Source organism: Macrobrachium nipponense, chromosome 6 (assembly GCF_015104395.2).
Source record: "Macrobrachium nipponense isolate FS-2020 chromosome 6, ASM1510439v2, whole genome shotgun sequence".
NCBI lineage: Eukaryota > Metazoa > Arthropoda > Malacostraca > Decapoda > Palaemonidae > Macrobrachium > Macrobrachium nipponense.
The window spans coordinates 93,869,835-93,886,611 of record NC_061108.1 but is presented as its reverse complement, the minus strand read 5'-3'; the positions used below and the strand labels follow the sequence as shown (position 1 = coordinate 93,886,611).

The 16,777-nt window shown below is 39.9% G+C and overlaps 2 protein-coding genes across 2 annotated transcripts in view; both read left to right on the top strand.

The window, feature by feature from the left end:
• LOC135216585 (exocyst complex component 5-like) overlaps positions 1–16,777 on the top strand; it is a 193,526-nt gene that overhangs the window by 59,384 nt on the left and 117,365 nt on the right. The gene's annotated exons all lie outside the window — the stretch shown is intronic.
• Positions 15,368–16,202, top strand: LOC135216221 (broad-complex core protein isoforms 1/2/3/4/5-like). Its single transcript, XM_064251354.1, is given in 3 exon segments — positions 15,368–15,710; positions 15,712–15,790; positions 15,792–16,202. Coding segments are annotated over 3 exon segments (774 nt in total). The 5' UTR covers positions 15,368–15,426.

Sequence of the window (16,777 nt, the reverse complement as noted above, 5' to 3'; positions counted from 1 at the left end):
TTGCAAGTCCTTAACTAATTGCATTACACACACGGATAAGAATATGTTATGTGGCCTGTCATGTGACCTATGAACCACATGTGAAGTTCATGAGCTAAGCATTCCTTTCTCCAGTCAATCTGCTTTTGCAAGCGCGAGATGAAGCCTGTGTAAGCAGATTATTGAGGTTAAAAGGAACAAATACTGATACGGCAATGATGACGTCGTCACTTGGCAGGAGATTGCTCTCAGCCAGCTAAGAGTTACGTTACTTGCTGTAATAAATACGACTTTAGGATAAATTTATTATCTTTTAATACTCGACCCACACGAAAAGAATGTCTGAAAAAAAAAAAAACAGTACCAAAATTGAACAATATATTAGTTTCATGTTGGAAATCTGCATAATTGTAATTATGTTAAATTAAATATTCCTTATTCAAACTATATGAAAAAGGTTTCCATACAAATTCTATATATATTATTAGCCCTGTATAAGATTCATATAGGATTATTTCATAGATAACATTTTCACTTCTAGACTTCCTGACTTTAAAATCTCTTTTATTTTATTTTATTTATTTATTTATTTATTATTATTATTATTATTATTTTTTTTTTCCATTGACTACGAATATAAATCACCGAGACAGACAATATGTCAGTAGGTTTTGGATATGTGTTTGAACTTTTAGCTTATTTGTCATTACTAAAGCGTTAAGTTAGAGTTCAAATCTTTACGCATATATATATTTGGATATTTAATGGTTACGTTTTGCTTATTGATTTTATCGTGATTCCTTTTTATTATAATTTGTAACCCTTCCGACTTCTTACGGAGTGTATTATATTGACTCCACTTGTATCCATATTTATTTTATTTTTTTATATTTATTTTATGTATATTATTTGGATTTATATATTTTTTTATATATATTTTGATAAATTAATGGTTGGCTTTGAATATGTGGAAAAGTGTTCTAGCGGCGTACCGTATAAGGCTACTTGCGGCATCAATTCTATAGATACAAGATATAAATGATAAAGGTATTTAAAACCGCGAGAACCGCTATAATCCAGTTCGGATCCAATATCACGAGTTGTAACTCGTAAGACATTGACACTTCCTATTTAATTATCCGTTATTCTACCAAACCGATTGACTCTGGGTGATAAAATATTATTGGTTTTCTAATGGAAAGGAATTCACACAACGCGTTATGGAGATTATTATTGATTTACACCACCCGAGTCACATTATCATGTGTTGAATTCCATGTTTACTGATTTAGCACTCATAAATATTCCTAATGCACTCAATTGCGGTGTTTGTTTTTAGTGCTATTAATTCTATATAACGTGTCAAGGAACTATTAACACTAAGAAGTGTTCATTCCCTCTGTCAGACTCATAATTCTGTTAATAATTCTACGTATTTTCTTTCAAGGATTGATGTGGCACAGGATAGGCCCTTAACTGACAGGTGTCTTAGTGTGTCCCTTGTTTTCATGACACGTGTTACAATCAGTTATGTGCTTTTTATATCTGTAAGCATTGTAGGCCAGTAAAACAGTGATTTGGCTTTCTGTGACATAGGAGGGAACCCTGGATGACGGAATGCAACCAGTTTAGGACGATTGGTATGAAAGAGATTATTACTACGACCTGGTCGTTAGTCCTCTGCTGTGTTCTTCGGGTTTTCCTCGTCACGGACCTACATATAATATTACATTTGATTACATTATTCTGATACACATACTTTAAATATACTTTTGCTTTAGGGTTTCTGCTCGAAGTGTTTATTGTTTTTCCTTAGCCGCTGACCCTGTTTCCATTCGAAGTGTTTATTGTTTGGTGTTTATTGCTGCTGACTCTGTTTCCGTTCGAAGTGTTTATTGTTTTGGGTTATGTCTGTTGACTCTTGCTTTGTTCAGTTTGTAACAGTTCTGCGCTCCAACCCAGATATTCAATGCTCGCGATCTCTTGGGTTAAGGAATTTTCTTGTTTAGATACGGTTTTAACAATAGGCACGGATGTTTCTATATCTTTTAGTCTAATTAATGGTTCTTTGCTGTATGGTGCGGGATTGCGGGATAATGCGTCAGCTATGATATTTGCTTTCCCAGGTAGATATCTTATCTTGGCTCCAAAGACCTGAATGATCATTTGTCACCGAGTTCCTTTTGGACTGTGATTAAAGCCTTTGAAAAACTCGGTAAAGGACTCATGTTCAGTAAGGACTTTATCAGGATAGCGTATAGATTATCGCAAGTCTAACATTACCTCATAGGGCGCCTTATCATACAAGGCACAAGCCCTAATATTTCCATTCGAAGTGTTTATTGTTTGGTGTTTATTGCTGCTGACTCTGTTTCCGTTCGAAGTGTTTATTGTTTTGGGTTATGTCTGTTGACTCTTGCTTTGTTCAGTTTGTAACAGTTCTGCGCTCCAACCCAGATATTCAATGCTCGCGATCTCTTGGGTTAAGGAATTTTCTTGTTTAGATACGGTTTTAACAATAGGCACGGATGTTTCTATATCTTTTAGTTGTAGAGTTCTTCTGGTCCACTGCCACCAATATTAGGGCTCGTGCCTTGTATGATAAGGCGCCCTATGAGGTAATGTTAGACTTGCGATAATTTTACGCTAAGTCGGTTGGTATTGCACTTCCATATTCATGGGAGTGACTTGGGGTTTGTAGATCACTTACGAAGTCGGTATTATCTTCTGGGTTACGACGATGATGTGTTAAACTCATGGTGAGGAGGTTCTTGTAGAAAACACGAAGTAAAAAAATAGATATATTCTTCTGAAGTTTTACATGCTGAAGATCAGATATGATTGTACAAGTCTTCTAATAACGATAGCTTGATCGCTTCTGCCAATGATGATAGCTAATCCTATTCCTCTACATGATAAAGCTTAGGTAAAGAGGTACAGGTCTTCTAATGACGATAGCTAACTCTGTTCTGCCTGTCTACCATCTCTGTTACAAGTTATGAAGGAACAGACAGTAGTTCGAACATATGAACATACATACAAATGACATAGTTTCATACGAACACACAATCAAAATGAGACACGCTACAGATCACGTAGGCCGTTTGAATTATAGGTCGGGGTAGTTGTCTCAAGCAGGGAGCTTGGACTAATGTTTATAAACAATTGAATGACTACAGGTGACGGCATGTTATCTTAGCCTACATACTTATTGTATACGTCATCTTTAGCGTCTCTAGTCTGATCACATTCCTGCAAGCAATCTTTTATATATATGGACTAACATTCCATATTATTATTATGTAAACACTTACATATGCTGCGGTGCTCTCTGAATTAGTTTGAAAAGACAGATTTTATTTTTACTCACAACTTGCTGCTAATCTCAGTTTTTATTGATGGAGGGTGGATTTTTTGAAGTATGTATCCCTGAGACAGTTGGGAGGTGTATGCTTTACCTCCATTTATTGTATACAGTAAGTTTTAGCACACATACTGATTGACTTTTTTTAATGACTTGAAAGAAAAGAATTTTGAAACATCCTTCAATTTCTATATCATAAAAAAAAATCAGGAAAACCATCTTATAATCTAAAATTTGTTCAGATTATCTAGAAAAAACTGGATAGAAAGAGAGGTTTTACCGTACTTATCTTACACATTATAGTTACATTTAATCAAGAGTGTGGGGACCTGACAGTTTGGATTTTGGTAGGTTGATGAAAAATGTTTGTAGTTCTGAAGTGTTAGCAGATAAAATTGGAAGAACTGCAGTAGACAGTTTCGGTAAATGGAGTGGAAGAGGTACTTAATGGAGTAGCCTTGATATTCAGGAAATAAATAGTGTATGCAATATATTAAAGAATGATCTATGAGCTCTCTGTGTGTATATATATATAAAGCAGCAGTTGTTTTGGAAGTTTACTTCATTGTTGGTTTCATCCTTGCTTTAGCAGTTAATGGATGAAGATGGTAGTAATTCTTCTCAAGATCATTGAAAACTGCAGTGGCTTGACATTGCTTTGAGAAACCATGCAGAACTTGGTTGGGTAATGTAAGCTGTGGAGCTAGAGTTATATACATATAAAGCATTATGTTGGGTAGCTGATGATGAACATGAATGCAGTAGAATAATACAGTATACTATTGCAATTTGCTTGTAATACAAGAATATTGCAAGTATTTATTGTTTTTCTGAAGCCACTTCCTGTGGAAGAGACTTAGTGTTAAAAATTCTGTACTGCCACCAAAGTTAATTTGATTTTATATTAGTCAGGATAAGTAGCAATCACAGTGGAATTTTAGCATAATAGCATCACAAAGAAAATATGAGAAAAATATTTATGCAAAGTTCCAAGGAAATTTATGTTATCTCACTTATTCATCACTGCATGGACCATCCATATCCAGCATGCCTCACTTTAGCAATGGTAAATAGCTACCATTCCCAGCCATATCATTAGGTTCATTTACAGAATTAGTTTACCACAGCCAGTTTTCTTGATAGTGGATATAGTTAGTTATTTAACAAAATACAACTAACATAGGTCCATTATTGCTGGTCTTTTGTGTGCACTTCATTGTTTGTTCATAGATTGTATTTAGGACTGCTGGATTTTGTTTGTAGTAGTAGCTATAACTTACAGATAGTCCCCGGGTTACGACGGGGGTTCCATTCTTGAGATGCATTGTAAGCTGAAAATCATCGTAAGCCGGAACATCGTCAAAAATCTTAAGAAAACCTTACTTTTATGTATGCAACTTACCAAGTAGTTACATAGCTATAGTTTCTAAAATCGTCGGCAGCTAGAATTTTTGAAATTTGCGGTATTGCTAGTTTGTTTTGGTCAGGTGATACCCCCCGCCCAATATCGGGGGAGTGAGGAACCAACACCGTCCGAAAATCAGTCTTTTCCGCCGGCTGTTACTGTTAACACAGTTTCAGTAGTCAGCGGAATTTTTGGAATATTTTGCCGTCACTCATTGTTGGAGTTATTTGGTGAAGTACTCTGAATATTGGTAGTTTTGATTTCGGTGATAGCTATTTAGGAATTGAAATAGTTTTAAATATTTTTCCACCAAAATTCACTAGTTTTTGAATTGGTCTACATAATGTCAGACACTAGTTCATCTGGGATTAGGTATTGCAGTAAAGGCTGCAATACTAGGATCGCTAAAGCGGGTAATGATCCACATTCAGTTTGCACAGGTTGTAGGGGACAGACTTGTACACCAGATCAAACTTGTGGGGAGTGTATTAATTGGGATCAAAGAACTTGGAAGCTCTTGACTAGTTATGCGAACAAGTTAGAGAGAGATAAAAAGAGAAAAGTTGCTTCTAGAGCTAAAGCAAAAAGCTTAGTTAAGCAGGAATTGTTTAATGATAATTTGTCTCTTTCTGAACCATCCCCTCCACCTGTCATTCCCAGTTCTAATCTTGGCTCTCTCACACCCGTACCCGATGCTGTAGCCAATTTAGAGGTAAGAGTAGATCAGAAATTTTCGATCCTGCTCCAAGCAATGGAGAAATTAGGAGCGTCCGTGAAAACCCTAATGGACAAGGTAAGTGGTGAAGTGAGTGCAAGTGTGGTGGAGGAGTTGGCTGTTCGGCCCACTGATTCTCCTAGGCAAAGGTCCCTGTCAAACTCCCCAGAACCTGGGAGGAGGCATACTGGTAGCCCAAGGGAGGTTAATCAACAGAGTGCCATTGGAAAGGCGTCTGTAAAGGAGTACCGCTGTCGTCTAGTGCTTCCAGCTCTGGGGAGTCCTCTCCCAGGCGCCAGTGGCGTTTCCATGACGAGTCCCGTCAATTGAAAAGGAGGGCTCGTAAGTTGTCTCCCTCTCCAGTCCCCTGTAAAAAGGCTAGCCCTTTCCGAAAAGAACAGCCTTCGTGCAGTTTTCGGGACTCTCCAGAGAGATTCTCTCAGGATACGGCAGGAGAGGGACGTCTTAGTGAGAGGGTCACATCCTCTAAGTCGAAGTCATCGTCAAGAAAGTCTTCCACTGGCAGACGTTCAGAGGTGAAGAGTACGGGGAAGAGTAGACTTCCGGAGATGTGTTCAGCACTGGTCCACTCCTTTAATAATGAAGGACAGGTAAGACTACCATCAGTCTCTCCTGGGAGACAGGTTCAGTGTTCGGAGTATGAGAACCCACCAACTCCCGAACGCCCATTGGCACCACACTTTGCCCGTATGCCAGAGCAGCCTTTGGCGCCCAGGAATTCCACGACGACACTAGAACAACTTTTGGTTCCCGATCATCCATTGGCGCCCGAGAATCCATGAGCACCCGAGCATCCAAGAGCGCCCAAGCGCCCACCAGCGCCCGAGCATCCACAGGTATACATGCAACCAAGTGCACAGAAGGACCAGTATGAAGCGCTCAGACAGTCTATGTCATCAATTTCAGCTTCGGGCTTACTGACAGGACCTCAGGTGATGGCTGCCCCCGATCCTTCTCTGTCAGCCATCCAGAATAAGTTAGACAGCATTTTGGGCTTTATTCAATCGGCGGCACCCCCTATCCAACCTGTAGAGACTATCACCTATTTCTTCAGCCGAAGAAGAAGAGAAAGGAGAAGAGGAGGATAAAGAGTCTTCTCTCACTGCCTACAAAGTCTTGCTTTTTTACTTTGTAGAAAATTTTTCAGATTCATTCTCGCCAGTGACCCCCACGTCTCCAGTGTCTTCTTACATGAGAGTCAACAAGGAAGACTCCAGGAAATTACCCAAACTAGCACTGTACTTTTTGGGTCGAAAAGTGTTGAAGGAAATTAACCTTTGGCTTGAGGATAAGAGGGATCAAGGCAAGGTTAACTTCTGCTTCCCTCCTCGTCTTTCAACGAGGAGACACTTGTGTTACAAAACCGGAGAAGCTCTCTCTTTGGGTGTGTCTGCCTCCGCCCAGGAAGACTTTTCCGCGCTTATTGACTTGGTGAGAAGACCGGCTTTCAACTCGGCCAAGATAATGTTTACGGCGTCAGAATTAGACCACCTCATTAAGAATATCTTTAGGGTATCCGAAGTTTTTAGTTTCCTGGACTGGACAGTAGGAGCCATGGGACGTAAACTGAAGAGCTATTCAATGTTGAGTGAGGAAGCTTGTACAGACATTTCGGGAGTGATCTGTTTAGATAAGGGGATTAGAGACGGTTCTGAGGAACTAGCCTCTCTCTTCATGTTAGGTATCCTAAAGAAGAGAGAACTATGGTGTTCTTTTACATCCAAGGGAGTATCTCGTACTCAAAAGTCTGCCTTGTTGTATTCGCCCTTGGATAAGAAGCACCTGTTTCCAGAAGAGACATTAGTGCTAGTTGCCTCCAAATTGCAGAAGAAAGCAACACAGGATCTTCTCTCGCAATCTACTAAACGGACTAGAGAAAATATCCCTAGTGTACGCCCCTCGCCAGCCAGCCGAGGACAACCCTTTCGGGGCAGGGGATTCAGTAGATATTTCCCAAGATCAAGGGGCAGAACACGTTTCGCCCTTTAATCTATTAAAAAATCATCAACCAACCCCTCGACCAAGAAGTAGTGTATCAGTCCTTTGTGCACCAGTAGGAGCGAGGCTCCATCAGTTTTGGGAAGAATGGGAAGCAAGGGGGCGGAACCTTGGATCGTAAAGGTTTTAAGAGAAGGATACAATTTTCCATTCAAGAGAAAGCCACCATTATCAAGCTCTCCGATAGCTTTGACAGCTTACTCAGAAAATTCAAAAAAGTTCATCACCCTTTTGGAAGAGGTTTTGTCTCTCTTGCAAAAGAAAGCAATAGAGTTAGTAGAAGAGCCACTAACCCCAGGGTTTTACAATTGTCTGTTCGTTGTCCCCAAGTCATCAGGGGGATGGAGACCCGTATTGGATGTAAGCACCCTGAACCTTTAAGTGCAAAAAACAAAGTTCAAGATGGAGAGGAATCAGTCTGTCCTTTCATCAATCCGTCAAGGGGATTGGATTATCTCCATCGATATGGAGGACGCATATTTTCACATCCCAATACACCAAAACTCAAAGAGGTTTGTGCGTTTTGTCTTCAGGGACAAAATATACCAGTTCAGAGCGCTGTGTTTTGGGATTTCGACCACACCACAAGTGTTCACCCAAGTGCTAGCTCCCATTGCGAAATGGTTACATCTAGTCGGGATAAGGATATCCCTTTACTCGAACGATGGGCTTCTCTGGTCAAAAACAAAGGAGAGGTGCATGGAGGACCTTCAGAAAACCCTGACTTTAGCTCAGGATCTCAGACTTTTAACCCTTTAATGCCGATTGGACGTATTAAACGTCTATATAAATTGTCTGTTGGGTGCTGATTGGATCTATATACGTCGATATAAAAAAGTTTTTTTTAAAATTTGTGGAAAAATAGTTATAGGCCTACTAGGCAAAAACTTTTGAATCACGTGCCTTTTGTTTACAATCGTTACCCAGGCGCGCAAGCGCGAATTTCTTTCTCCTCGCACTAAAAAGCATCAGCGACACATCTCAGAAATTATTTCGTCACTTTGACATAATTTTTGCACCATTCCATATTAACCGTTACATGGAGTATTATATATGAAAATGTGCGCAATTTTATGTAGAATACAACCAAAAACAACTCATGGTTGTAGCTATTATCAGTTTTGAAATATTTTCATATAAATGATGATAAGTGCCAAAATTTCAACCTTTGGTCAACTTTGACTCTACCGAAAAGGTCAAAAAACGCAATTGTAAGCTAAAATTCTTATATTCTAGTAATATTCAATCATTTACCTTCATTTTGCAATAAATTGGAAGTCTCTAGCACAATATTCCGATTTATGGTGAATTTATGAAAAAAACTTTTTCCTTATGTCCGCACGGTAACTCTTCTGAAAAAATCTTACATTTTTTCGTCTGATTGTCGTAATGTTTGCACCATTTTAAATTAGCCGTTACATAAAGTTTTATATATGGAAATGTGTGCAATTTCATGTAGAATACAACTATAAACAACCCATGGTTGTAGCTTTAATCAGTTTTGAAATATTATCATATAAATAACGATAAGGGCCAAAATTTCAACCTTTGGTCAACTTTGACTCAACCGAAATGGTCAAAAAACGCAATTGTAAGCTAAAACTCTTACATTCTAGTAATATTCAATCATTTACCTTTATTTTTCAACAAATTGGAAGTCTCTAGCACAATATTTCGATTTATGGTGAATTTATGAAAAAAAAAAAAATTCCTTATGTCCGCACAGTAACTCTTCCGAAAATAATCAGAAATTTTTTCGTCCGATTGTCGTAATGTTTGCACCATTTTAAATTAGCCGTTACATAAAGTTTTATACATGAAAATATGCGCAATTTCATGTAGAATACAATAATAAAAAACCCATGGTTGTAGCTTTTATCAGTTTTGAATATTTTCATATAAATAACGATAAGTGGCAAAATTTCAACCTTCAGTCAATTTTGACTCGACCGTAATGGTAAAAAAACGCAATTGTAAGCTAAAACTATTGCATTCTAGTAATATTCAATCATTTACCTTTATTTTGCAACAAATTGGAAGTCTCTAACACAATATTTCGATTTATGGTGAATTTATGAAATAAACTTTTTCCTACGTCTGCGTGGTAACTCTTCTGAAAAAATCATAAATTTTTTCGTCCGATTGTCGTAATGTTTGCACCATTTTAAATTAGCCGTTACATAAAGTTTTATGTATAAAAATATGTGCAATTTCATGTAGAATACAACATGAAACAACCCATGGTTGTAGCTTTTATCAGTTTTGAAATATTTTCATATAAATAATGATAAATAGAAAAAATTCGTCCTTCGGTCAACTTTAACTCGACCGAAATGGTCGAAACTGCAATTGTAAGCTACAACACTTACAGTCTAGTAATATTTAATCAATTACCTTCATTTTGCAACAAACGGGAAGTCTTTAGCACAATATTATGATTTATGGTGAATTTTTTAAAACATCTTTTTTTTATGTCCGCGCGTTACGAATTCATGCATAATTTTGTGATAATATTTTCTCTGTGTTGCCTTGATCATTTTATAATGTGTTATATACCAAAATGATTGCAATTTAGTGTACAATACAACGAAAAAATTAACTCGTTAGCTTTAACCGTTTTGCTCACAGCGCAATTTGTATACAATTTTATATGAAATTTTTTTTCGCGCTGTCATATATCCCAATATTTATATATGATAATAATATTTTTTTTCATTTCTGATGGTTGTATACTAAACTTCAGGCAATGACAAAAAAGGAGCCAATAATGAACTCTTAATCTTGAAAACTAAGCATGCTGTGATTTTCTGAAAAAAACATTTTTTCCGCTTCGGCGCTCACTCGCGAACGTTGCCGGCATACAGGAGACGATTTTTAGAATACCGCTTAGGCGTTTAAGGGTTAATAAACAGACGAAAGTCGCAGTTACTCCCCAGTCAGGAATTAGTCTGTTTGGGGATGAGGATCAACTCGGTGAGTTTTCGGGCTTTTCCATCCCCACAAAGAATCTAATTGTGCCTACAGAAGGTAGAGAAATTTCTAGTTCTCCAGGAATGCTCTGCAAAGGAATGGATGAGTCTTTTGGGCACACTATCCTGAATAGAACATTTCGTGACACTAGGGAGACTGCATATGAGGAACCTACAGTTCTTCCTCAGAGCAAATTGGAACAGAAAGAAGTTTCCGGACTTTTATGTTCCGTATCACACAAGAAATAAAGGTGGAAGTTAAGAGACAGACTTGCAGAAGGGAGATCCCTCCTCCTGCAGAGCCCCAACCTAGTGTTCTTTTCAGATGCGTCAGATCAAGGTTGGGGAGCGATTCTGGGGGAAAAGTAAGTATCAGGCGTTTGGAATGCAGAACAAAAACAGTGGCATATAAATCGGAAGGAACTGACCGCCATCCACTGGGGATTGCTGAAGTTCGAGGATGAAGTTCGCTACAAAGTAGTGGCGATACACTCGGACAGCATGACAGCGCTCTTGTACATAAAGAAACAAGGAGGGACACACTCGTTTTCTCTTTGCGAGACAACAAGGAGCCTGCTGTTATGGGCGAATTTGAATCATACCACATTAATTCCGAAGTTCGTTCAGGAAAAACTCAATGTTCTCGCGGACAAACTGAGCCACAGGAGGCAAGTACTTCACACGGAATGGATGATGAACCCAGTGGTATGCCTCGAATTGTGGAAACTCTGGGGGAAACCTATGATAGATCTGTTTGCCAAAGCAAAAAACCATCATCTCCCCCCCAGACCCGAAAGCATGGTCGACAGATGCGATGCTTTTGGACTGGTCGAACGAGGACTTGTACGCTTTTCCTCCATTTAAGATGGTGAGAGAAGTCGTCAACAAATTCGGAACACATCACAATGTTTCGATGACTCTCATTACTCCATTCTGGCCAGCGCAGGAATGGTTTCCAGATCTTTTAGATCTTCTAATGGATTGGCCAAGGTTACTTCCTCAAAGAACAAATCTACTTAGACAACCCCACTTCAGGAGGTTCCATCAAGGACTATCCACTCTGTCTCTAACTGCTTACAGACTGTCCGACAACTCTTACGAGCGAAGGCGTTTTCAAGACAAGCAGCGAGAGCTATTGCTCAGTGCAGAAGGGAATCTTCAAGTAAAGTCTACCAGGCAAAGTGGGCTGTGTTTAGAGCCTGGTGTAAAGAGCATAATGTTTCGTCTTCTAAAACAACTATAACAGAAATATGTAGCAGATTTTATATTATATCTGAGAACAGATAGGAATCTGTCTACTGCGACTATCAAAGGTTATAAGGCTATGCTGGGATCTGTTTTCAAGCACAGGGGATTGGAAGTATCATCGAATAGAGATCTTGCAGATCTCATTAAGTCCTTCGATATAGAAAAACCCAAATGTTCGAAGATATTATCTTGAAACCTAGATGTAGTACTTAAGTGGCTGTTGGAAACTCCATGTGAGCCGTTGCAAAGAGCATCGTTGAGAGATTTGAAAAGAAAGACATTATTCCTAGCAGCCCTGTCTACAGCTAAAAGAGTGAGTAAAATAAATGCCATGGACAAGAGAATAGGGTTTGCACAGGGTAATGCGGTTTGCGCATTAACCTTGGGGTTTTTGGCAAAAAACGAATCCCGTCCAAACCGGGGCCTCATTCGTTCAGTATCAAAAACCTCACGGACTTAGTAGGACCAGAAGAAGAGAGGTTTCTCTGCCCGGTCAAAGCTCTGAAATGTTATTTACAAAGGACAGAGAAAGTTAGGGGCCCATCCGATCGTTTATGGTGTTCGGTAAGGAATCCGGCGCGCCTGATGTCTAAAACTGCCCTGGCGTTCTTCTTACGTAGTGTAATTGTAGATGCTCATTCACAAGTGAAAGAAACTGACCTTAATAAACTTAAAGTGAAAGCTCACGAGGTAAGAGCAGTGGCAACCTCTCTCTCGTTAGAACACAATCTCTCTTTGGACTCGATTATACAAGCAACATATTGGAAATGTAAATCAGTGTTTGCCTTGCATTACTTGCATGATATTGAAACAGTATATGAGAATTGCAGTACCCTGGGTCCGTATTTAGCGGCGGGCACAGCATTGGGTAAGGGTGTGTAGGAAGTCATACCTTCCTAGCCTATCTCTTTGCCTTGAATGAGGTTGTTGAGTTTTTAGGGGAGCCTGGAGGTACTACTATGGATGTACTAGGAGTACCCTTCAGTCAAATGTAGAGTCGGGTATGAATTTTATGGTTATGGTGGAGGTGATTTTTTTTACTCTGGTAACATTTGATTATTTGGTACTGCGCCCTGGGCAGGGCCATCCTTTGGTTGACCTTGCTAGCCACGGACATTCCTTAGCTGCACGGGTCCAACTGTTTAGAGGACGAGCCATGGCTATACCGCCAGGTCCCTATGAGTTAAGACGAACAACTTCCAGAGGCAGTAATCAACTGTTCAGCTCTCTTAACGGGTAAGGAACCAACAAGCATCTGCATGGATGCTAGCACTAAATATATATTTTGTATTTATTAAATTTTAAAAGTTATGAGCATATCCATGGGATCCCACCTCCTACAATGTGGGATTCAGCTATGTAACTACTTGGTAAGTTGCATACATAAAAATTACATTTTCATGATAAAATAAGATTTTGTGTATACTACTTACCAAGTACAGTGGTACCTCAAGGTACGAAATTAATCCGTTTCGAGGCGGCCTTCGTATCATGGGCTTTTCGTATCTTGGACTGCAGTTTACATGTAAAATGGCTAATCCGTTCCAAGCCCTCCAAAAACACCCCAGTAAATTTCATAATAAAGCTAAATTGACCTATAAACAATGAAATACTACAACAATTTGGACCATTCAATACGTACTGCTAATATGTACTACATTGTACCTGTAAATAAAGTGTATTAGTGTACATGGTATGCAAGAAAACTGTACTAAAATGTGGAAGCTTACCTTTCGAATGAGGCCATCTCCGAAAGTGGCGACAGAGGAGGACAAACGGCAGATACATATGTACACTTAACTTTACGAAACACAAAAAAACGTAAGGAAAACATAAACTAAACTTTATGAAACACATTAACAAAACTGTAACACTTAACTTTACAAAAAACTGCAAATTAATTTTTTTTTTTTTTTTTTTTTTTTTTTTACAAAATTTCAACTTCTTCACCGCTTTCAACTTTCTGTTTTTTTGTAGTATCACTTGGTTCTTCCTTTTTGCTTACTACTCCTACGAAAGGCCTCTTTAAAAAATAACTATCCAAGGAAGATTGCTTCTGCATGCTTTTGACAATGTTCCTGAAACGACTCAGGCAAACGTCATCGAACTGTGCAAGCATACGACCTGTGTAAGCCTTTTCGGGGTGTGTCTTTTCTATATATGATTGCACCTTATGAAAAGCAGCTAGAGCATCCTTAATTTCTGCCGTTGTCATAGAGTGGTCATCCTCCTCCTCGCCGCTGCTAGAAAACTCCTCTTGAATGACGTTATGTTGCATGGCCTCCAACTCCTTCAGGTCATCCGTCGTAAGCTCCTCTTGGTGCTGCTCGAGAAGGTCATTGATGTCGTCCTCGTCGACGACCAGCCCCATGGACTTGCCAAGTGCAACGATCTTGTCAAGATCTGGTTGCGAAACAGTTTGAGGATCGTCAACTGTCCCTGAATCTGCAGCACCAGCTTCGCTCACGTCGAATCCCTCGAGGTCTCGGGCGGATACGGCATCAGGCCAGAATTTCCTCCGCGAGGAATTCAAGGTTCGCCTCGAAACCTCCTGCCAAGCTTGGTCGATGAGTCGGATGCATATGACAACATCGAAATGCTCCTTCCAAAATTCACACAAGGTGAGGTTTGTGGTATCGGTGATGTCGAAACATCTCTTGAAAAGATGTTTTGTATACAGCTTCTTGAAGCTCGATATCACTTGTTGGTCCATGGGCTGGAGGAGAGGGGTGGTGTTAGGCGGAAGATAAAGAACCTTGATGAAGGATTACTCCACTAGGATATCTTCCCCGAGGCCAGGAGGGTGAGCAGGGGCATTGTCTAACACCAGCAGACATTTCAGAGGGAGGCGCTTCTCTTCCAAGAATTTCTTCACTGTCGGGCCCAAACACAGATTTACCCACTCGGTGAACAAAAGTCTTGTTACCCAGGCTTTCGCATTAGCCCTCCACATCACTGGCAGCTTCTCCTTAAGCACTTTGTGGGCCTTGAAGGCTCGAGGAGTCTCAGAATGATAGACAAGTAGGGGTTTCAACTTGCAATCCCCACTGGCGTTCGAACAAAGTGCGAGCGTAAGCCTGTCTTTCATAGGCTTATGCCCAGGTAGCTTCTTCTCTTCCTGCGTGATGTACGTCTGACGAGGCATTTTTTTCCAAAAAAGGCCAGTCTCTTCACAGTTGAAGACTTGCTGAGAACTGTAGCCTTTGTTGATCGTCATCTCGTCGAACGTCTTAATAAAGGCTTCGGCCGCCTTCATGTCCGAACTGGCCGCCTCCCATGCCGCACAACCGAATGGATGCCAATCCGTTTATGGAATGTCTTGAACCACCCATGCGAAGCCTTGAAGTCTGGGGTTGGCGTTAATGTCCCTTCTCCTCCGTCGTCTACGGCCTGGGCAATCAGATCGCCGAAAATAGCGCTGGCCTTGTGGGAGATTGCCGTCTTGGTTATCGTATCGCCAGCAATTTCTTTGTCTTTTATCCAGACAAGAAGAAGCCTTTCCATTTCATCGTGCATGTTAATGCAGAAACACAAACCCATCTAGTTGGTAAAACAATGTCGTTACTTTTGTAAGTGGTAGTTAAAGAGTTGAGAGGTGTTAACAAATTACGATTTCATCTCACTTCCTAAAATTATGAAGTCTCTTTGGCAGTTCAAGCAAGGTCGTCAAGAGGAAAATGGTCGACCAACGAGTAATGGAGGCGACCGTTTAGTCGTTTATTGTACCATGGAGGAATTACTTTCTTTGAAGTGGAACAACAATCGTTCCACATTTCTCCACATTTTGGGCGTGCTCAGGGACAAGCAGTCTTACACTGATGTGACCCTGGCATGCAACGGCAAATTCTACAGTGTCCACAAGTTGGTGTTGTTGACGTGTAGTGATTACTTCTGTGCCATGTTTGAGAAAACTGCTTGCAAGAGCCCTGTTATAGTGCTGAAAGACATCAAAAGTAATGACCTAGAGGCCTTGCTAGACTATATGTACCTTGGTAAAGTGAATGTGAGACAGTGACTTAGCGTCTTTAATAAAGGCTGCAGAAAACCTTAGAATAAAAGGACTTGCCGTACCTGATGATGAACCCCCTTTCTAAAAAGGGTAGTGTTGGTGCTCCTAGTCGTAGAGACGGTGGTAGTGGTATTCCCCCTGCGAAAAGAAAACGTAGAGACGAAAGTGAAGATGGTAAGGAAGATGTAAGACCCTCTTTGGGGGAGTTGCATACCCCTCCCCCTCCTTCTTCTAGACCAAAGAGCCCTGGAATTCGTCGGCTAAGTCCTTCTCCCCTTAGAACCCCTCAGGAGTCTCATGCCTCAGAAGACCGTGATAACCGTCCCCTCTCTTCACCGGTGGAGACTTCTTCCTCACACTCGCAAGCACAAATACCCCACCAGTCATCACAGCAATCATCGTTACAATCTGCCCAACAATTAGGTGATCAAATTTCTCAGTCGATGGGTAATCAGTTCAGAGGGGAAGAGACTCCGTTTGTGAAAGTGGCATGAACCAAGAAGAAATCTAATTGTTGGTGATGTGGTTTTGGTAAAGAGTGACATTGAGCCAAGGAATCACTGGCCAATGGAGCGAGTGATAGAAGTATACCCTGATGACAAAGGAACAATTCGCAGTGCCAAAATTAAGACACTTTCTTCGGTTATTGTCCGTCCTATTCAGAAGCTAGTGTTATTAGTTGAAGGCTAGGATTTTCATGTTAAATGTAACATGATATTATGTTGTTCCTATGGCCTATCATTTGATATTATATATTATTTGAGTTATGAAGATGTTTAATTTTGTTTAGGTGAATATGTGAATCATGAAAGTATTTTGAATTCAAAGAGTTTGTATTGTAACTTAAAGGTTATTTATTGGGTCTGCATGAGTAGGTGTATATTTTGATAAACAGGTTTAATCTGTTTATGAGGCTGAGTATGTTAATGCAGAAACACAAACCCATCTAGTTGGTAAAACAATGTTGTTACTTTTGTAAGTGGTAGTTAAAGAGTTGAGAGGTGTAAACAAATTACGATTTCATCTCACTTCCTAAAATTATGAAGTCTCTTTGGCAGTTCAAGCAAGG